Genomic DNA, 22594 nt, shown 5'->3' with positions numbered 1-22594 from the left:
GACTGTGGATATCGACTGCCTGAAAGCCTTTCGCCCCTTTCTGGGCAGTCAGAGGGATCCCCATAGCGATGGCTGCTGTGAGCCAGTGGGGGGAAGTGACACGCGCAGAGACAGGATATGACACGGGCAGTATGAGGGGAGGGGGGGGGGGGGATTTAGGTCAACCACTGTGTGTTTGTAGCAGTCACCACTGTAAGCCCTGTCAGCAATACTGGCTCTGTGTGACACTGGTCATCTGTGTGTTTGTGTGTGTGTGTGAACACAGATTTTGTTCTTTGCGGTCGGGTTTGTGTATTTTCTCGTGGTTCTGGTACACAGAAACACACCATATTTATTTACTTGCAAATACATATGCAAAACACACACAAGAGGAGTAATGCTAACATGGCCTCGACAAAGCACATGCACACAAAGTCAGGTACACACACACACACACACATATAGAGGCACGTATATTTTTGATCCAAGCCCAAAGGCTAAAAGACACACACTCTTTCCAATGCTGTGTTTGTGGAGTGGGCGACACAGGACCGCCATGTTGTTTCTGGGTGAAGCCAGGCTTGGAGCCACAGCTTCTCTCTGGCATTGATGGATGACCGGCCGACTGAGTCCAAGACTGTGTGAATGTGTGTGAAGGGAAGCAGGAACCGAGATAAAGAGAATGGCGGAGGTCACATTTGACAGCTACACACACTCTCTTCTGATGTCTTATTCTTGTTCTCTGCCTTTTGTTTCTTCTCTTTTGTCTTTGATTTTTTTTTTTTTTTGTGTTGTTTCTTTCGGGTTTCTCTCTCACCCTCTGTTTGTGTTTTGCCTTTTGGCGAGTCGTGTTTAGAAGTCAGCGAGTGTTGCAGAGCCAGCGCCGTCAGAGCCAATGAGTTCATGTGTGTTTTTCAAGTGGCCAGTTTTTTTTCTCTGAGAGGCACATTGTCGTGGACATGCACAATAAAAAACACGCTGAGCTCTTCTCCAGCTTGTGTGTGTGTGTGTGTGTGTTGTGTGTTGTGTGTGTGTGTGTGTGTGTGTGTGTGGTTACCCAGCCTGTCGCTCTACTCTGTAAAACCAGCTTTAGTGGTAGATTCATGGCTCTCTTAATGGACACTGGGCTCTTGGGTAGTGGGGGCAACAGAGTGTGTGTGTGTGTGTGTGTGCTTACATACTTGTATTTTATGTGTGTGCAGTAATGGGGATTAAGTGACCCCATGGCTGCTCTCAGTCTAAAGCTCCTTTTAAATTTCACACTGTTTTTCTTATGTTTCCCTCCATATGTGGCGGTGAATCCAACTAATCCACCTCATGTTATTATGAGCTCGATCAGCAGACCGGTGTGCACTGTGTGTGTGTGTGTGTGTGTGTGTGTGTACATAGCTATGCATGCGTTTGGAAACGGTTCAGAAACTATTCGCCTGCCAATAAAGACGTATATGTATCGCTGACTCAAAACACAGGCCTCCTGTCTAATAACAGCCTCGCAGCAGCACTTGGTCATGTGACTCCTGCATGACCTCACTCCAACCTTACCTTCATGTCAAACGTGTATGTGTGTGTATGTGTTGTACATTTTTTTATATGCCCGTGCGTGTGTGAGGTACCACACCTTTCCCGGTAGACCTAAGTCAGACAGGTTTTTTTATTTCTTTTTCTGTAGGATGAGAGGCAGAGAGGATCATGGGACGGGGTGTATGTTTGTGTGTTGGAGTGTTACGGACTTAAGACATGCAGCTATTTGCAACCATTCGATTGGTCCGGGCAGCTTTTCAGGGAAAACAGTAAGAATGATGCCACTGGTTGACAAGTGAGTGCATGCAGCAGGATGAGCGCGTACGGTTACGAGTACGTTCGCACCTCTGAATGCATGGAGGCGTTCGTACGTGTTGAAAGCTGCACGGACGATACGTCTCTTTGCACAATGTTAGGTATGGCGTCTTTTTATTGTACAGTCCTCCCCGACGTTCCCTTCTCTTAACTACATGTGGATTTGTGTGCGAGCGGCTGCATTAGTTTATTCAAACTAATCTGAAGCATCTGACCTGAGAACGACACCGAGGAGGAGAGGAGAGGGAGGAAAGGAGAAGGAGGTGATTTATGAGTTAACTCGTCAACTGAGGAGAACAAGGGGAGAAACTCATAACTGTAATTCCCTCACACACCCACGTGCAGCGCGCTCACATACATTTACAGACGCACGGTAACGCAGGTACATGCGCACAAACGCGCCGCCGCCTCCCCCGCGACGCGTAGGATCCTGTGTGAATGGTGTAATAAAATAACTACTTACTTAAGAAAGATGGAGATGTGCTGGGACACGGGATGGGATAATAAAGTTCTGCAGGGATACAGAGTGAGACAGAAGAATTGGAACGGGGCGTATGGTGTATGAGTTAGCTTCAGCATGCAGTGTGAAGGCCTACTTTCTGTTTCGTGACTGGTAACTGTGCAGAAAGTTTGTTTTTCGTTAATAATAAGGACGGTATGACTGACTTTTAGAAGCAGGATTATTTAAAAGAACAGTTCAGATTCAAATTGACAGAATTAATTCAGATAAGTGACAGAACAGTGTTTTATTTTGCATGAATAAGTGTATTTTTGTGTGTGTGTGTGTGTCAGTGGCAGCAGGAAGGATATACGGGTGCGGCGTTAATTGTGGCTGAGCAGCAGACAATCGATGCTAGCTGCGCGGTGACAACCTGATGATAAGCTACACGATTCTCCCCGTCAGATCTCGCTTTCTCTTAGTGCTTTTAAATCACAGTGATTGGCAGCCCGGAGGATTTTGTAGTTTTACAGTTATTTTAAGAGGCTCTCAGATTTGAATATGCATGTAAACTCCTGTCGACGTGCTGAAATCCACCCCCGGGTCCTGACGTGTGCGTGCGTGTGTGTGTGTGATGCTGGAATATCCAGCTGTACAAATGCAAGGTGTGTGCAGGTCCGTGCATGTGTGTGCACATTCTCTCAAATTACTAATGTAATATTGGCAATGAGAGCAGAGGACATGTGTATATATGCGTTTGTGCACATGTGTGTGTTTCAGTGTGTCTCATATTACTAATATAATATGGTCGAAGGCTCAGGAGATGTGTGTGTGTGAGTGTGTGATTATGTGTGCCACAGAAATTGAGAACTCCACATGAATTTAAATCAACGAGCTTGCAGAGTAACCTTTTGTATATCCAATCTGCATCTTTCCACTGCTCGTTATTAAATTATCCCCTAATTGGTCACGCAACAAAGGCAGCTGATGAAAAAGACAATTTCTTGCTTTTAATTGGGCATTTCACGTGTGCTTCGTGTACACCTGTGTGCGGCTGCCTCGGCTCTGTGTGTGTCTGTGTACGGCTGTGTGCGCAAATGTGTGTGTGAGTGTGTGTCTCGGGTGTAATGAGAATAGGACATTAGCAAGGGCTTGGCAGACGCCGTCGCAATCAGTTCCACTCTTTCCAGAGAAGGAGGGAGAGGGCGGGAGGATTAATCCAGACATTAGCAATCTCAGAAGGAGAAATAGATTGGAGGCAGAACAACAAAGAATGAAACTCACCCAGTTCCCTCGAATGACTTTTAAGAGCCTTCAGTTGTGGCACAAACATGTGGCCGACATTTTTGATCCCATTGTACCGCGGGTGCGTTCGTATGTCAAGCATGTGTCCCCGCGGTGGGATCGAGCTCGCGTCACGCCGGACTCCCTGAGATTTTTCACTACGAGTCATTTTCCTTCCTCCTGCTTGTCTTTCGGTGTTCTTTTGCCCAACTTTAGGCGTACCACCAGTGGTGTGTCACGCCAAAATAGCCCAGCTATTGTTGCAGTGAGCGGAGCTGAATAGTGCAGCTCATTGTGTTGTGATGGGAGGCAGGGGAATGAACAGGCCATAAACACTGGCCCTATAGCACCCAGGGGTCGCGCAAAGGTGAAGCCTCACTCCCCCTAATAGAGAAGCTCCGCTTTCTCTCCCTCCCTCCCTCCCTCCCTCCCTCTCTCTCTCTCCTCTCTGTCTCTCCATCACTCTTTATCTCTCTTGGACTCTTTCCCTCTCTGATTTCTTCCCTCTCTCCTAACCTCTCCCTCTCTCACAGTCTTTCTTTCTGTCAGCTTATTAACGGTCACAGCAAGAGTGTCTGGTTTGCAGACCAGAGCCCCTTGCTTTTTTTTTTCTTTTCTTTTTTTTCTTCCCCCAGTCTCTCACACTCCTCCTTCCCTCCCATTCTCCCGCTCTCCATCGCTCCGTTCCCCTGGCTGCTATTATGAGAGGCATTTTATCCTTTGTTCCAGCCCCCATGGTGCATCTGGCCTCAGATATGGGGACGACGGGGACAGGAAACCGGCGAGAGTTTTTTTTTTTTTTTTGCGAGGAGGAGGGGGTTTGGTGGGTCAGAGTGTGGGTTTGTTGCTGGGAGGTGGACCGCCAGTTTCCACCATACAGGGAAGGAATGATAAGGAGGGAGCGAGCAGGAGAAGGAAACAGATAGAGAGAGGGACGGAGAGGGAGGTATGAGAGTCACTGTAGTTATTCTTGTAGCAGCAGTAGCGGCGATAGTGGGATTATTACTTCACTGATACACAGTCTATTTAATCCTCAGAGTAAATAAGCGCTGGTGCCATATTTCTGGGAGGTCACGTCAACTTACAAGTCCATTACATTCCTCCCTGATCCGCATTGTACCAGGAACAAATGCCCGACTTTTCTAGGTAGTGCACACCTATTGCCAAAACAGCCTCCCTCGTTGCATCAGTGGATTTCTGAGGGAGTCGGGGCGAGAAATAAAGCGAGAGGAGAGAGGAAGGACGGGAGAAATGAAAGACAAGAGCATGGAGGCGAAGAGAAGGAGAGGTCAACAGTTAGCCAGCGCTGGCCTCGGGTTGACCTCGTCCGTCTATAAAGAGCCCGGAGAGGAGAGGAGAAGATAGGAGAGGAGAGTTAAAGGAATGCTCAGGCCTCCTCAACCCTCCTTGCCCTCTCTCCCTCGCTCCTCCTCTCATATCTCCCCCAGCAAAACAGGGTAGGAAAGGGAGGAAGGGAGGGAGGGGGTGTTGGTGATAAAACTCCAGACGTTCCCTCATTTGATGGTGCTCTGCCATGTCAGTGCATTCTTGCATTCCTCCCTGGTTCTCCCTGTTTCTGTCCCCCCCCCCACCCCCCAAATTCCGGTTCAACATATTTTATTATAACAAATTGAGAAATAAAATCGAGCTCAGAGGCTGACACGATCCCCGTCGCTTTGTTTTTTCTCAGATCGTTACACCTCATAGAAAAGCACCGCCAGCAACCCCTGCCGAAAAATTAACAATTTCTCTCAAAAGCGGTTTACAGGATGTAACGGAACAATTATACACACACACACACAAAAAAAATAATAAAGAAAAACGATGTGAGGCTGCTAATCATTCTCCCTTTTCTCCTGCTATCTGTCGCTGCCACTCTCTGTCTCCTCACTCCCCTGCAGCTCTGCCTTCAGGAGGTGATACAGGAGAGATAGTGGGGAGGAGCACCATAAAGCCGTTAGTGAGGGAATATTAAAGAGATATAAACCGAGAGGGTCCCATTCACTAATCAGGGGTCAAACAGATGCCCCAGCTAGTGGCCCTTTTGTTTCCTCCCCCCTCCGTCTCCTTTCTTAAGATCTCTTAAACGCTCCTTTTTCCAGCTTCTGAAGCTGCTGCGCGACTATTGTTTCCCCTAAAGTTCGGCTAAACGCTTCCCCCCCTCCCCTTCTTTTTTTTTTTTTTTTTTTTTTTTTTCAGAGATGAAATAGAAGTGTCCGGTGCGGCAACAGCAGGAACACATAAATCAAGTCAGAAGCCCCCAAGAGCCCTCTCTCCTTGAGGTCATTACAGGTCAAAGGGTCATTTCACAAGAGGTTAGGCTGAGCAAGGCCAGAGCGCTGCCTCGGTGGGTGTGTTCGAGGGCGTGGATGTGCGTGAATGGAGCGAGATTAAGCCTCTGTGTGTGTGTGTGTGTGCAGTTAGAAAATGAAAGAGTAGCAGATTTAAATATGAGTAACAGTGTGTGTGCATGTGTGTGTCTGTGCTCAATAAAAGGTCCAACCGTGTGCTTTTTACTGGAGGTCACAGGGTAAAGGGGTTTCGTCCAGGGCTATATGTACCAAATCCAGCTCCTGTGAAAACACACACACACACTAAAAAAAGCTCCTGCTGTCACAGACTAACACATGGTCACCTGTCTTAGCAGAGTATCACCCAAAACAATGCCTCTCACCAGTGGCAACGTGACATGTTTCTGTCAGCAACACTTCGAGCACCGCCGCGCTCGGGGAAAAAAAGGCAAGCGTGTTAAACAGTCAGCAATCTGAGCTCGTCGCGAGGTGGAATGTCTCCAACAAAGCGAGATGGGTCGACGTGTTTCAAACAGGCAGAGAGAAAATCCCGGTTAAGCCTCGCCCCACAAAGACCCCACTGTTCGGGCCGATGTGACTGTGTATAAGCCGAGGCTGTGCAAGTTTGTACAAGTCGTGGACTTCTGCATTTTTTTTTTGGAGACAACTGCCTCGGTTGTTAGGGCTGTTAAGATGTGACTTTTTCTGCAGCTTTACCGCGGCTCAGGGCCGCTTAGGGGAGAATAATTTCTCCATATCACTGTTATGGTTAACTAAGAGAAAGAGGCGGGTTTGGCAATGCGTTTGTTTTCATGCTGCGTGCCAAGATTTTCACGGTGTTAGTCAGCAATTTTTGCCTGATCTTGTTTTGAGAAATACACTGACAATGTTTCTGTCTCCTTCTTCCTCCTCCTCCCTCTTTCCCCCCCTCTTCTTCTTCCTCCCCTCCCTCCCTCCCTTCATCTTCTGCAGGTTCATTAATGCCAGGAGGAGAATAGTCCAGCCCATGATCGACCAGTCAAACCGTGCAGGCAAGTCTCCTATAGTTACTGTATTCAAGTCTCGCAGGCGAAAGCCGTCCACACTCCATGCACCCGGAGGCCCCTCAGATGGTAAATACAGGAATGTCCTGAACCTCCTGGGGGTTTCCCCTCCAGTGTCGTGACTGACCACTAAAATTAAGAAACCCAAAATGTTACAGCATTAACAGCAACCATTAATCGACTGTGACGTGCCATTTGGGGTGAGAAGCTGTTAATTAATTATAAAATATAATAATTTGGCTGAACATGAGTTAACGATGAGTGGATTTTTTATTTTTCACAGCCCGTAAACAAAACTAGCTGTGTTCTCAGCGTCAGTTTGCTCTTAACCCCCTCACTGCTCCCGTCTGCCAACCAGGCAAAGGAAAAACAAAAAAAAAAACACCCGACCCTTCCTCCCCGACTCGAACCAAAACATAAAGAGAACTGCACCCGTTTCTTTTTTTGGGTGACCGTTGTTTGGCTTCTTGGCTCCAGACCTGTTTTTACCCCCCCGACCCCTCCTCACTCCTTTAAACTCCCCCCCTCCTCCCCCTCAACCCTATTTGCGGCTGTTTCAGGGAGCGAGTGAGCGGTCCCCCTGGTGCATGGCTTGGTTTGGACTGCCGTAAACTTTATTACCTGTAATAGGGGTCAGAGGTCAGGGTGGCATTAGGGGCGCAGTAAAGTTCAAAGGCATTCAGTGGGGCTGAGTTCTTGCTTTTGCTTGACTGACCCCCAAACAGCCTGAATCGAAGGTAAGTGGATTTCTATGAGAGCAGAACAATGGGGGCGAGGGGAAAACAGGAACCCTATCAGGTTTCACTTATCGTCGCTACTCAGTTATAAGCAGTATTTATTAGATAAAGAGCATTTAAGGTGGGAGCAAGAATGACTTATTGTCTGATCGGAGCCTCAGCCTGGAGCTCGCTTTGTTCTTTGGATAATAATCAGACACTGATGAGAACAAATGTCATGAGTCCTACATAACAAGTCAGGATGTTTAATTTATGGAACCACTCTGATTCCAAAAGAAGTTGGGTACCATGATTTGCAAATCCTTTTCGACCTGCATTACAAAGACAAGATGTGAAATGTTAGGAAGTAAAAATACTCTGTTACTGTACTTTTTAGTTTTACTCCCTACATTTGAACACAAACAGCTGTACTGTCTACTCCTAAACAAGCTTGTTACTTTTAGTTTAAATGCTTTTGAGGAGAATTATAAATTATTTTCATTCTGCTTCGTTGCACGCCACCTCCTCAAGACTCAACAATCGACAATCTTTCAGGTGCGTTTACGAACATCTCGGACAAACATTACTGGTTCCACCTTTAGGATTAATGGTCTTTGAATTATTAATATGACGTTAGATTGGCACAGAAATGACTGGTAGAAATGTTCTGCATAGGGACACTACTTCCACTTTAACCAGAGTGTTTTTGTGCAGAAGTATCTGTACTGTATCTGACACAAAGTGATAATGAACCAGCTGACGCTGGAGCAGCCTTGTTTTTACTTTTGCATGACTGACTTTCACCTACAAAAAATGTAAGTTACTTAAAAAGAGAAACAACTGAATGTTAAGGAGTAAAATTAAAAAAGCATTTTATCCACACGAGCACTGCAGTCATGCCGACACGTTTCATTGTGTTCCTGTAGTAACAGTTACAGTCCCCCCTTTGCAGATGGCTCCAGTCTCATTCTGAACCAAAAGTCCTTGTGTAGTTTTTAAGTCTCTCAGTCCGATCCCTATTAGAGCATTTAGACGCATTAAAGTCCACCAGGAGCTTACAGCGGAGAAGCCGGCTGCACAGACACGGAGCAGAATGACGTTGACAGACAACGGTGGCGGCTCCCTGTGCGTGCACCGGCCAACAGATGATCCCGCTTCGGCCACTGAGCCTTAATTAAAAGCACTAATTGACCACTCCGTCCCCTCCCTCCAATCCCTCCATCCCTCCCCTCCCTCTGTCTCCTCCTTCCATCCACAGTAAGTCAAGGAGCTCCCTACAATCCAGATGGCCAGCCGATGGGGGGCTTCGTCATGGACGGCCAGCAGCACATGGGAATCAGACCACCTGGTAAGGCTTTCTCTGCGTGTCTGTTCCTTTCTTGCCTCCCTCTCTCGTCCCATCTTTCTCCTTTCTTTGCTTGCTCATTTCCATCCCTCTGCCCTCCTTTTTGTTCCTCGTCTTGAATCTTTTTCTCATCAATCCCTCCGAATTTATTCTCGCTCTTGTCCCGTCTAATGAATCTCTTTCATCCCGACTTTCTCAGCCCTCTTTTTTGCTCTCCTTTCTCATCTTTAACTGTAACTCTCTGTGTCTTTCATCTGGTATCTGCCATGTTGGTGGTTTCTTCCACCAGGAAAGATCCCTGTCTTTTCTCACACACAAGCACTGAGTGGAATCTATATGGTCGCCGTGTGGTGGTTTAAGTGTAAGCTGGCCGGTATATGCACCCTCAAACACAGTGATAACGATACACACCACATAGACAGACAGACACACACTACACACTGCTACCTCCCCCTCCCTCGACACACAAACCAGAACAGGTGTGGTCAATCACATTACACAACCATCTCCTTCCTCACTCCCACTCCCCGCGCTCTCAGTCCCTCTCTCTCACGCCATCAGGTCTAATCCCAGAGTTTGTCCTTAAGCTCCTCTCCTCCTCCTCTATCCCCTGTTTTCTGGGATTCTCTCAAGTCTTTAACGCTATCTCACCGTCCACTCAAAGTCAGCAGGTTTGGATAAACTGCCAGGCTACTTAACCCCCCCCCCCAACCCTGCCTCACCACACCTCACCCTGAAAGATTTAAGCTAGTGCTCTCGTCTGCTGTGTTGTCTGTGAAGTTAAGTTTCACATGAAAAATCATCTTGTTTCACCTTTTTTTTTTTTTTCATTCTCCTGGTCACAATAACTTAGAGGCAGGACTTGTTGGTGTGGTGAGTGATTCTGGAGAGACACAGCTGATTGTTGAGTCTCATTCCTTGGTCGTAAGTCAGAAATAATTTTGGTTAGTGGTGCACCAGACTAAGCATCTGTGTCTGTCTGACGCCCTGGGAACAAAACCCAACAATCAACAAGGTGTGATACACGTGTATAACACATTTTATACTTGTTTGTGAAAGACGTCCCCTGGGCTGGTGAGCCGCTTTGCTCCACCCATCGCCAAAGTTGAGTGAGTTTTTGAGCATGTTTAGGCACCTTGTTTTGGTCCCTTGCTGTCTTTCCCAAGAACTCCTGTGCAGAGATTGTATTTGTTTGAGTGTTGACACGGTTTTGCATTTAACCTCACTCCCTGTCTCTCCTGTTTCCACAGGACCAATGGGTGGAATGGGCATGAACATGGGCATGGAAGGTCAGTGGCACTACATGTAGCCCCGCCTCAGTCCGACCAATCGCAACACAAAGGGGGATGTAAGTACACATGATGTCATGGACACACTATACACACATACACCTACAGCAGATCAGGAGCTGAGGTCCGCTTTGAGTACCGATGCACTGCCAAATAACTGTGAATTTAACTGGGATTTATTTTAGTTATTGGAGTTTTCAAATGGATTGTTTTTGCTAATAGAAATTCTCCAGACTGTTGCTCCCTGGCAGATTTCTCTGTGTTACTCTCTCTTTTCCAACTGTCCCGCCCCTCGGCCTGGTGATAAGAGCCTCTGATCACAACCTTGTAACTCTTTTGTGTATGTTATGTGTGTGTGTGTGTAGCTCTCTCACACATATCCAATAGCTACAGGACCAAACATCCTTCATATCAGGGAGGAGTAAGATGAGAAGGTTTCCAGGATTAAAAAGACAAAAGAGAGAAAGAAAAGGAGAGAGGCGAAACAGAGGGGAGGAAGACACACGGATCCAACATAAAAATACAAATAAGTTTTGAATGTTTGAGTGCATTTAAATTGATAATCAGTTGATCTTAGTGTGTGAGTGTGAGAGAGAGAGGAGGAGAAGAAGGAAGGCTGGTGGGGCAAGGAGGGGAGAAAGGAGGAGAGAGGGGTGATGCTGAAGGAAACGAGGCGGGGATGGGTCGGGACAGGAGGTGGGTGGTGAGGCGGGGAAGTGGGGTGGGGGGGTGACTAAGGGGAAGGGGTGGGTGGATGCGAGGGGGGGGGGGCAGGTAGGACGTTACCATGGCAACAGACTGATTGGCAAAAATGTAAGCAGTCGTCGCTGGTGCAAGGAGAGAGAGAGAGAGAGAGAGAGAGAGAGAGAGAGAGAAGTGAGCGCCCCTTAAGTGTCATAAATCTGCCGGGTTGCTGTTGATGCATGAGCCACATTAATACACACACTAACCAGCTTCGAGAAGCCCCTCACCCCCCCTCACCCTCCCTCACCCCCCGTCTTTCTAATGCTCGTTCTGTCTCACCCCCTCTTTGTGGTTTTTCTCACTGTCAATTCTCCTCCTCTATCTCTTTCACACAAACACCTTTTTTTTCTGTTTCTCTTTAATTCTCTGCCTCCCTCTCTCTCTTACTCTCTCACCTTCTCCCTCCCTCCCTCCCTCCCTCCCTCCCTCTCTCTCTCTTGCCCCAGGGCCAAATAGACTCCCACATAATTCTGGATGTATACAGGCTTGGTGTTGTCACAGTGCACAGTGTGTATAAAGTGGCTATGGGTCCAACCTTTGTGAAACATCATTGTTTCATATGTTTGTGTGTGTGAATGAATGTTTATCTGTGTGTGTGTGTGTGTCATACAGACATTCATATATGAACACATGCATTTGCCGGCGTGTGGGTGTGTGCAAATGTGTGTGTCCGTATGACTGTGTATGTATGTGCATGTGTGTGTATGGTAATAGGATTACTCCTGGCACAGGGAGGAGACACAAACTAGTGCAAAATGGAGGAGGTAGCCAGCAGGGTATGGAGCTTAGCTGGGCCTAATTGACTAGATCCAAATTAAATATGCCATCACCAGAGGTGTGACCAATGGATTTGACTTATTCAGTTTACAAAAATAGAGACCATTAACCCTCCACAGAGTGTGCGTGCGCGTGCGTGCGTGCCACGGTGAAAATATGCCGCCCTTGTTTCAGTCACAAACGTCCACGACCAAAGCCAAGACACGAAGTCTCACATCGAATGGCATCTTTCAGGTTAGAAATGCAGGGAGACATGGTAATAGAAGGGCTGTGCTTTCAGAATGAGACATGTGTGTAGTGTGTGTGAGTGTATAGTGTATGTGTGTGCGCCCACGTCTGTGTTTATGTGTGCGAGTGTGTAAACATGAGGGGCTGGTTCGCCGTGTCCAAGCTGCCTCTTTCCAGCAGCTGCTAGCCTTCCCAGCAGACCTTGCTTTAAACAGCCTCAATTTGCCTGCTGAATCTCGTAATTGGGCCACCAGAGGAATCCTCTGCGAGACGGGCAAAGCACAGAGAAGACGAGTAGACAGCGGAGGAAAAAAGACAGAGGGAGAAAGAGAGAGAGAGAGAGGGGTAGACAGAAAGAGGGAGGGGCGGATGAAGAGATGGCGAGCGAGAGGAGCGTAGACGACAAGAGCGTGGGGTTGAGGGAGTAGAGGGAGGAAGGAAGGAACAAGGAGGAGGGGAGGGAGTGAGCCGGGAGATGGATGGTGACAGAAATATGTCTCCTCTTCCTCCCCGACTAGTCGTTTCTTTACGGCTTCATTAGCTAGCCGCTGCTAGCTGCTAGCTCATCTCCGTCAAATATTGCTACTTTCCTTTCTAGGTCAATTAAATGTAAGTGATGTGTTATATTCTTTCATGACCAATTAAATTAATAGGTTATTACGGGAGAGGCGGGGAAACGGTTATCTTATTTGATTAAGAGAGCACAGGTTCATTATATTTTATAAGCAATTTTCATTAGCAGAGTTGAGGTTTTGTTACCGCGGGGCTAAATTGAGCGGTTATTGTGCCGAGGAGTGCTGAGCCTCGATACAGAAGGTGTGCCTAGCAGTCACACTGCAACATTAGTTAAAACTAAAGCCAATTAGTCCTGCTTAGTGAAAAGCGTTATGCTTTCCACCCAATGATGATTACAGAGCTTATATCCCCCTGCGAAACAATACACCTGTCAGCCGAGATGAAGCCCAGCAAGTGAAGCGGAAGCGAGCCGAGCCTTTGATAGCGACGAGAGTGACTCTCAGATGACCCTTACCCCCTTTCCCTTCTTCCTCTCCCCTGCTTTCCCTCTTCCACGAAATTAGCCAGGGGTGGCCCCCGAAAACTGTAATTTTCAGTTTCAGGACAATAGTTATCACAGGGTGGAAGAATTAATTATGGCGCAGAGCGTATGGAATTTACTCCGGCCCTCCCCGCGCACGGCTTTTCCCAAAATGTCGGGTTGGAACGCTTGAGTGAACGCTGCCTGTAACCCCTTTGCTGCCGGTCTCGGCTGGAGACCCTTTGTCCCAGGATTCACTGCTCCAATCATTAAGCACAAATTTGTTAACCTTCTGCTGAGGGGTCAAGATCCCGCCCCTCCCCTCACCTCACCCCCCACCACCACAACCACCACGCACCCCCCCCACCCTCAACTTCTCTTTCTGGTGGATGAACTTTTACTATTAACGAACATTGGGGGAAAAAACAGGTCCTGATGGGGATTTTGTGCCCCCTCGTATTGTCCATGTGAATGTGTGTCCCTGTTGATTTGGCCCCTCTGGAATCCCCCTCGGAGTCTAAGAAAGGCGGCCTGCAGCTCGATGTATTGATTGGCTTATTAAGTGAAAAACCTTATTAGCAATGTGTGCTCTTTCAAGCATGCATAGCATTTATTAGGACCTTGACATGGATTGACTAAAGTAATCAGGAGGCTCTTGTTAACCGAGGAAACAACTTGAAGTGGTAATCCAACAGATTCTTGATCATTATGGGATGTTTTTACCCCGTGAATGGTCATTGTTGTGGCGTTTAGTCACCTGTCAATCAAACAGTGACTCCTGCTCAGCGGGTTTTCTGCTGAAGTTTTTGTTTCTGGAACTTCAAAAACAGATATTTAATTGTATGGAGACAAAATGGAATCATTGCTTCTGCACTGCACTTAAGCTAGCATCGCTAATGACCTAGCTTGTTGTAGCGGAGCCACAGGTTGAGTCCCACAATAGGAAAAGGTCACAGGTTTGATGCCATTAGGGTCCAGAGAGATATGTAACCTCCACCACCTCACTCACTGAAAGGAAGCTAATTGAAGCGCACACAATAGCTCGCCCTTCTCTTACGCAAGTCGCACCTATTCTCCTCAGTAGCCCAGGTGAAAACTGATGGATGAGGGGGATGACAAACGAGGGCCCTTGCGTTCCCTCCTCTGTTGTCCTCCTCGCCGCTGCACCTCTTTGTCCTTTTCCCAGCCTGCCTTTGTGTCGTCTGTAGTGGCCCTCTTGTGTGTGTGGCGAACACGTGGACGGGCCCCGGGCGCTCTCAGGTGACGGGCGGCCGCGAGCCTCACCTCTCCTCTTTGGTTTTGACAACAATGGCCGGGGCTCCTCAGCGGTGACTTTCCACCTGCGGAGACGGATGGCGGCTATTGTTGGCTTTAAAGAGAGGAATGTAGAGAGAGAAGAGGCGTCAGATGGATTTATTTACTTCATTTGTTAGAGGAGGTTTGATGCGGCGCACTGAAAGTGGGATCAGTTTAAGAGATTTTGGTTGATACGTAACAACCAGCGGAAGGAAACTAAGTACATTTACTCAAGTTATTTGAGGTACTTGTACTTCACAAGAGTATTTGAATTAGCTGCTACATTGGACTTCCACTCCTCTACACTTATTTCTTAACTTTAGTAACTAGTTACTTTGCAGACTGCATCAGAAACAAAGCAGCACATTTTTAAATGAACGTATTAAATCTGGAATTGATCGAAGTAACACAACAAACATGCAAGTAAATATATGTTTACTTTACTTGTACTGTTGATATTTAAGAACATTTATTGCCAGAAGGATACTTTTAATACTCACATACTTCCTGTCTTTCAGATCCGATATTTTCAGACTTATGCTCATTCCAATGTGCAACTCTGATAAAACTAAAAGTCATATTTTATCACAATTCATTTACTTTTACTCAAATAGGATTTCTGGGTACTTTTAACAACACTGGTAACAACAATGTGTGAGTTTTAGATTTTGTATTTCACTTAAATCCACAAGATTAAATTGTATCTCATGTAAAAACTGACCTGAAATAGTCTCAGACGTTGACTGTTAACGATCAACAGATAAATCAAAGGCTAATTTTAAGATTCCTCGTAGTCCAGTTTAACAGATTATCCAGGAAAATGTTAAGTGCTGGACCTCGGTATCACTTCAAGTCGATCATGTGTGTTTGGTCTCTAAGTCCTCTCCTACTGTTAAAGAAGCATTACTGAGGGTGTAGGATTAACTCTCTAAACCCTCCACTGCTCTCATTCATCCACAGCCTGAGTGAAGGGCAGACTGCGGTCTGTATTCTGACCCAGATTAGCACTTTGTCGGGTCGGCAGCAGTCGCCACATACTGCACTGCTCCTCCGGGGTCTTATCAGCAGGTCCTGCCATGTTCAGAATGTAACCCGAGCGCCTGCTTTCTGAAGGCTACTGCGATCTATTGTCGTATTTAATGAATGATTAATGACATCTAACTCATTCAACAGTTTTTCTTTGGCAGTTAACGCTCTACGCTCCAGCGGCGGAGACAATGTGCCAACTTGCACAGAGCATGATGATATTTGCATGATACACAATATGGAGCTTTTAATGTGTTCAGCTTTATACAGTGACCACATTTACATGTCAGTGCTGCAGCGGGAAGCCTTGTTGTCTCTGCAACATCTGATCATTTGGCTGTGAATGAGTTTCAACTGTTTACTTCCTGGATTGAATAGTAGTGTTATGGAGTAATTCTTTCCCCGAGTCGGGTTGGCCGCCATTCCAACGCGTCAGTATTTGACGAGTACTTTTTCTTCGTCCTCTCTACGATCAGCCCTCCACAGCAGACTCCAAACTGTTCACAAAATGTAATCTGTATTATTCACAGGGGCAAAATCATTCATCGATTAACCATTCTGGTCTCCTCTTTCCTCAGAACTGCAGGGCAAACCAGGGGATCACCTGTCTCGCAGAGGGCTACCGATCATCGGAACGACACTCCTCGTCTTCCCGATGACAACAACCAACAGCGAACCCCTCTGTCCACCACCGAGACCCAACAACATTTTATTCGGCCGACGTGTGCGACGTGGAAACCTGCCTTCAACCCTCGTATCCAGCGACAGAGATGCACAGATCAAACCTCATCCATCCCAGACGACCCCCTGTCCTGACAGACCCCTGCTTCTTCTCTGGCGGGCACTAGACTTCGCCCCCTTGCCACTGCCCACTACGTTCACACGGATTCCTCCATTCAAAGTGATTGCGATTGCGAGCATAGACGACACACAAGAGGCACGCTGTGTCCTTTGCCTGTACCTTTGGCCAATGCAGCACCGGGTGATATATACTAGACTCTTTGGCGAACAAAAGAGACTTCCTGTGAAGAGCACTCCACTCTTTGGGACGACTGAATTGGACCAAGGAGAAGCCAATGTCTGTATCTGACAGGACACTAACAAAGCAAAAGAGGTGCCCTTTAAAAAAAATATAGTGGATTGAAACATGGAAGGAGGGAAAGCGAGAGAAAAGAAATTAAAAGTATAACTATATCAACTCCTAGTTTGGGAAGCGAGTGGAGAAAGAAAATATACTGTATACTGTTGTAAAATTACGCTGGACTCTCACAAGAACTGGGAATTTAAGTATTGTAAATGCTATTGTATTGTTCTGCATATTATGTTGTTTCTAATAGATTTTTTAAAAAAAGGATGTGAACTTTTTTCTCTTTTTTTTCTGATTTCTTTCCACACTATGTGTGTGCCGTCTCTCCATCAGATTTGACCTCCTGCCCCCTCCCTCCATTGAATCACGATGCATTTTTGAAAGAAAAAAAAAGTGAATAAACGGACAATTACGATCAGTCTGTCATTTCTCGCAGGCCTTTATTGGAGAGTGTGATGGTGATTCAGATGTCCTGTTTTTTTGTTGGTTTGTTTTTTTTTTTTTTACACGCAGCTCGTCTACGTACACGCAGGGTGCAGCCGACTTTATTTTTCAACCTTGTAACTCCAATTTTGGTCATTTCTTTCTTTTTATTTTTACATTTTCATATCAGTTGATTTTTTTTCCCTCTCCGCTGGTGCAAAAAGTTTTGGTTGGATTAACTCCGAACACAAGTGACAACAAGTGCAAAAAAAAAAAAGAAGCAGTTTCTGAGAAGCTAACACTTTGGATGTACGAGGCTCTTAACTCAACTTTTTTTTTTTTTTTTTAACTCTGTTCACACGAGGACGGGCATCGTAACGTAGCTGTCGACACGGCTAACATCATGACGGGCTAACAAACGTGATAGAGAGCTTCACAAACAATCTAAAAAAAGAAAAGAAATCACTGTGGATGGGGAAACTACAAGTGTGTGTCCCACGAACATGTTTCCTGTTTTTCTGTGTGTGTGTGTGTGTGTGTGTGTGATGGAGGGCCTCTGAAAGTCTATTCCAGTGTCCTATTGATGTGTTTTATGTCACAAGGCCGAGCACTCGCACGGCCGATGGATTCTTTTGCCCCCTCGGTGTTTGACGCGGCCTGATGACGGGGAGAGGAGGAGGTTATGGGAAAACACCATTTATACCACAAGTCCATCCATTTTTCTTTTATTTAACCAGATGATGTAATGCTGATCAACAGACAGGAGAGAATGTAAAAGTCACGGCATGTGTGTGTCAGTGTGTGTGTGTGAGGCAGAATATGTGTGTGTGTGTGTGTGTGTGTGTGTGTGTGTGTGGGGGGGTTATCAATGCATCCATTATCCATTGCTTCAAACATGTATTACGCACATCTTTAAGATTCCTTTGAAGGCGAGTCATGTTTCTTATGCTTTTACTTTGAAGGGTATATATGTACATCTGTGTTGTAAATAAATACTTTTTGTTCAAATAACAGAACTCAGAGGTAGTTTCCATTATCTTCTGTGATTTAAAAATAAAAAAAAAGGTTAAATAATTTGAACAAAAAGCAAAACAAAACCAAACAAAACAAAAAAAACCTAAAACAAACCAACAACAAAGTGATGCTGTGAAGCTGAATCGCACGCAGACATGTTGACAGACGTCCCCAGAAGACAGCAGAGATCCATTTATTCTTAAAGACACATGCACTTACAGTCCGGCGTCCTCCTCGCTGCTGTGGATAATGTGCAGCTAATGCATGCGTTCTGCTGTAATGTTCTCACACATGGGGAGGGAAGAGGGTGCTCGGCGAGAGGGAGAATTATCCTTCATTTAGCATTAAAATTCATTTAGGTAAAATTGCTACAAACATGTAAATGGGGGAGATTAGTTCTCCCTCACGCCTTGTTGCCCGCAGTCAAAGGGCTCCGCTTGAAGCCCGGCGCGGTGCAGCCGAGGTTGTCCCCGGGATACAGTGCACTTCAGGAGGCAGAGGCTGAGCCGAGCGCGGAGAGCAGAGCGCGGAGAGCAGAGCAGAGCAGCCGAGCGACTTTTGTCTAATTGATACATTTCGGGGAGAAGCTCTGAATCCCAAACTCTTGTTTTTTGTTTTTTTTGTTTTAGTTTTTTCTTTTTCAGCCCAGCGAACAAGAGAAGGTCTGTTTTATCCATAACAATATGCGCGTGTAAATCAATACTCTCCCCTTCTCCCTCTCTATCTCTGCTCCGCGCAACTATTGTGTTTTTACTGCCTTTGCCGAGGTGAATGCTATTTACACTAAAAGAGAAGAAGGAAGAAAGACACGCTCTTAAAAAACCCAGGCGACGTTTTAATTGCTTCGCCTCTCTACCATGGCTGGAAAATCCGAGGCTGTGAAATGTGAATTCCTGAGCCAGTGGCCGCTGGGAGCTGTGGAGACAAGAGGAGAAAGCCCATGCTTGACTGCCCTCTTTAGGGAGGCCTGGTAACTGTCCGGGGCAGGGACGCTTGGAGATGGCGCACAGCAGCGCCTCTCCTCTTTACGCACGGACGTAAAGCAGACGGAGGCGCGCTCAGAAGTTTGATGAAAGTCCAAAAGCAGAGAAGAGATTTTTAAAAAAAAAAAAAAAAAAAAAGAAGAAGAAAAAGAAAAGCGAAGCTGGAAGACAGAGCGCGCTGCAAACATACATTCAGAAGAAACATATTTATGTTTCTCATTTTGTCAAATATTTTATTTGGAACCAGATTTTTCTTTAAATCATTTTCGAAAATTTGCCACAAAAAATTGAAATAACTTCCAGTTTTTTTTTAGAACAAGACGAGTTATTTCAAAATACTTTGATTCAATTAATTTCGTGAACTAATTTCATTCAGCTCGTCTCACCTCAGTGACGTTTTAAACGTTTCTTTAAAAGACGTTTCTCTGGTCTATGTATTTATTTGTATTTATGTATTTATTTATTTTTACATGATTGTGATTTTGCATGTTCAGGGGTGTTTCTGCTGTTGTCACAGCTGACCTATATTTCTGCTGAGATGTGGCTTTAAGTTTCTTTTTGACTGTTTGTGTCTTCTGCAGTTTAAAAGTCGTTTTTACGCACGAAACTACACCGAGATTCACTTGTGCTGAATTCAAAAAGCTGGAAGTCGGAACGGTATTTAAAGTTAAAGGTGATGGTAGGCCTTACCCACCCTGCCGACCCTCACTGTTTTTACTTATACACACACACACACATACACACCGACCGCGCAGTGAACTGTCAGAGTAATGAATGGAGCAGAAATGTGTTCCAGAGCAGTGGAGGTGCCCGGACAGGCCTGTCGTCCTCCCACAACAACGCAGATATTTATGCGTCTTTATGTTTGAGAGACGCTTGGACACGAAACTGTGCGCCTCGTGTTCTCTGCGACACCACATGCCGTGACAACGCTCTGCGGCAGCAACATGTGCAGGCTTATTAAATAAAATCACTTGTTTGTCACCGGCTGCTGAACGCAGAGGCCTGCTCGGTAAACTGTGGAAATCTGAGAGCGGAGCAGATTTCTTTTTTTGTGTGTGTGTGTGTGTGTGTGTCTTCATTTCAAACTAAATTCTTCAAGTTGATACATTTGAGACGTAAACACACATTTTGCCTCGAGTATTTCTGTCTTTAATTCATTCTCATATTTTATTTCGAACAACTGCAACACTGAAAGTTTGAGTTCAGGATTAATTCTTTTTTTTTGTGTTCTTTTCTTTTTATTTAATGAAATCAAACTGAGATCGCAGGAGAGAGAGAGAGAGAGAGAGAGAGAGAGAGAGAGAGAGAGAGAGAGAGGACGGAATTTAATGCGTAAAACTGACTGAACACAAGCTCTCTCTCTATTTTTTTAATTACCTTTATTCTCCTCCAGAGAGCCAGGAGTTAAATGTTCGCCATAAAATGTGCAGATTATGTAGATAAACCCAGCAGGCCTCGTGTCACTCCGGCTTCGTAACTACAACTCTGGAGAAAAAGACGGAGGAAACCGTGAATATCTGACACGGGAGCAGCAACAGAACGATACCCAGCTGATCGATGTGCCAGAGTTTCCAAAGCGAAAATCATTACACAGGAAATACACAAATGTCCGAGATGACATGTCAATATCTGAGCTGCGTTATGAGATCAATGTGGACACAAACACGAATTGAACAGCGGCGCACAAACAGGACAAAACTCTCCAACAAACCCCCTCCACCCCAAAAAAAAAAAAACAAAAAAAACTCCACCTTCAAAGGTCGCGCGGCAGCTGGTTCCGAAACAAAAGAAGGAGGGAGAGAAAAACACAAAATCTGTTGGTGAGGAGGAAAAAAAAACAGAAAGAGAAGAGGACTGTTGAGCGGGGGCCATTTTGGATGTCATCTGTCTCCTTGGCGACGGGGCCCCGGCCCTCAAAAGCCCCTTGGGCGCACGGATTGTTTGAGAGGAGCCCGCTATTTTCTGCAGCATCATTTATCACTGTCACCACATAATGATTCCCCTCGCAGCTCCTTATTGATGTTTGTAATTGCATTATCTCATAAGGGGGGATGATCAATGGAGCCGAGAGGAGCATCGAGGGGTCAGGAGATGTCGGATTGCTGTTTGTCCGTTTAATGCAAGCAGGCTCTCATTATCTGCAGCCTGGCTAAGTAACGTTTGGTCTGCTCTCCTCTGAGGTTTCACAGAGAGGAGAGGAAGGCGAGGAGGAGGAGGAGGAGGAGGCGAACAGCTCGTTTCATTTGTTTAACCCCAAGCCACTGCAGATAAAAAATTAGAAATGCAAAGGAGCGAGAGAGGAGAGTGAAAGTAACGTGATTAAGTGTTATGTTATTAGTTCCATTAGGTCTGAAAAACGAGATTCTGAATTAAAGCGCACAGCTTTGGGCTCTCGGGCATCCGTCTTGTAGTGGTCATATAACTTGTGATGATTAAACATATCTATAACAATATGCCCTCGTGGTTAAAGCGCTCAAATTGACCTTATGCATATGAAGGGAGATGAAGAGGAGGAGGAGGAGGAGGAGGAGGAGGAGGAGGAGGAGAGATTCCAACCGTGGTTCAGGTAATTTTCTGTTTTGTGTTTGTTTGCTGCGCGGACAGACGTTTGGCGGTGGGAGCATCAGGGCCAGACGATGCTGTCTGCAGAGGCTCGTGTGTGTGTGTGTGTGTGTGTGTGTGTGTGTTGTGGGGGGGGGGGGGGGCGGGTTGAAGTCATGAGATCCAGTTTCAGAGCCCGACCGAGGCCCCGCGTCAAACAAAATGCGATACTCTCCCTTTCCAAACGACCAGAAGGAATACCGACGTAATTACTGTGACGTGAGTTACTTCAAGTGCCCCCCTCCCCACCGCGCGCGCACATGCACACGCACGCACACACACACACACACACACACACACACACACACACACACACACACACCAAGGAAACCTTGTAGCCCCATCACAAGTATTTCAGTGTCATACTTCATAAAGAGGACAAGATGGCGTCTCTGAGGCTGGACAGGCAAATTAAATTTTAATATTAAGAAGCCAATTGCATTTTTGAATAAAACTCCGTCTGAGTTCTTCAGATTTAGAGGTTTAAGCTCGAAAACGAATCATTTCAGAAACAAACGGCACATGGATGATGAACAGTTTTTTTCCGGCGACTCCGTGAACTCAGTGCTCCTCAAAGATTTAATCAAATTAAAAAGTTGTCTAAAGAAAATTAAACATGACTAACGCGTGGGTTAAGAGGTTCCTTTCCTGCTTTAGATTTTTTTAAAGCTTCTTCCCAGCGTTAAACCGCCCTGTGATGCATTACAAAATCTTTTTTCTGGCGCGATGTAAACCTTCTTATTTAGTTTCTGTGGCGGAGGAGACGGCTGCGGCTGCTGGGTGACGTCCTGCGATCTTGCAGTGAACACGCTGCGCGTCATGGCGCACAAGGGGGGCCTGTCAGCAGGTATGAGTGCGGGTTTGAGGGCCAGAGATTGGAGACGTGCGTACGAGTGCGTGCCAGACGCAGGCAGCGACACAGAGCCTGTCTCACACAGACACACGCGGCTGACAGGTAAACTCCTCAGCAACAGGGCTGTGGAGAAATTACGCACAGCGCCATCAGAGCGGTAATCTTCAGCTTCGGCCGTTTAGTGGGTGCGTGTGGTGTTTCTCCACTCTGCAGCTTATGACCAGAGACATCCGGTGCTTTGGATAACACGTTTTTGGCCCCGGTGTTTTCCCTGGTAGCTGCTCCTGCTGCGGGCAGGGAG

The 22594-nt window shown here is 46.2% G+C and overlaps 1 protein-coding gene across 3 annotated transcripts in view; it reads left to right on the top strand.

The window, feature by feature from the left end:
• LOC119033769 (homeobox protein Meis1) overlaps positions 1–17859 on the top strand; it is a 217620-nt gene extending 199761 nt beyond the window's left edge. For all 3 annotated transcript variants that reach the window (XM_037124299.1, XM_037124301.1, XM_037124300.1), the window contains 4 exons: positions 6802–6860; positions 8847–8936; positions 10184–10281; positions 15908–17859. In XM_037124299.1, coding sequence (XP_036980194.1) covers positions 6802–6860; positions 8847–8936; positions 10184–10242 — 208 coding nt within the window. In that variant the 3' untranslated portion in view covers positions 10243–10281; positions 15908–17859. The remainder of the gene's footprint in view (positions 1–6801; positions 6861–8846; positions 8937–10183; positions 10282–15907) is intronic.
• The last annotated feature ends 4735 nt before the right edge of the window (positions 17860–22594 follow it).

The sequence above is a fragment of the Acanthopagrus latus genome, chromosome 15 (assembly GCF_904848185.1).
Source record: "Acanthopagrus latus isolate v.2019 chromosome 15, fAcaLat1.1, whole genome shotgun sequence".
NCBI lineage: Eukaryota > Metazoa > Chordata > Actinopteri > Spariformes > Sparidae > Acanthopagrus > Acanthopagrus latus.
This window is presented reverse-complemented; position numbering and strand designations above follow the sequence as displayed.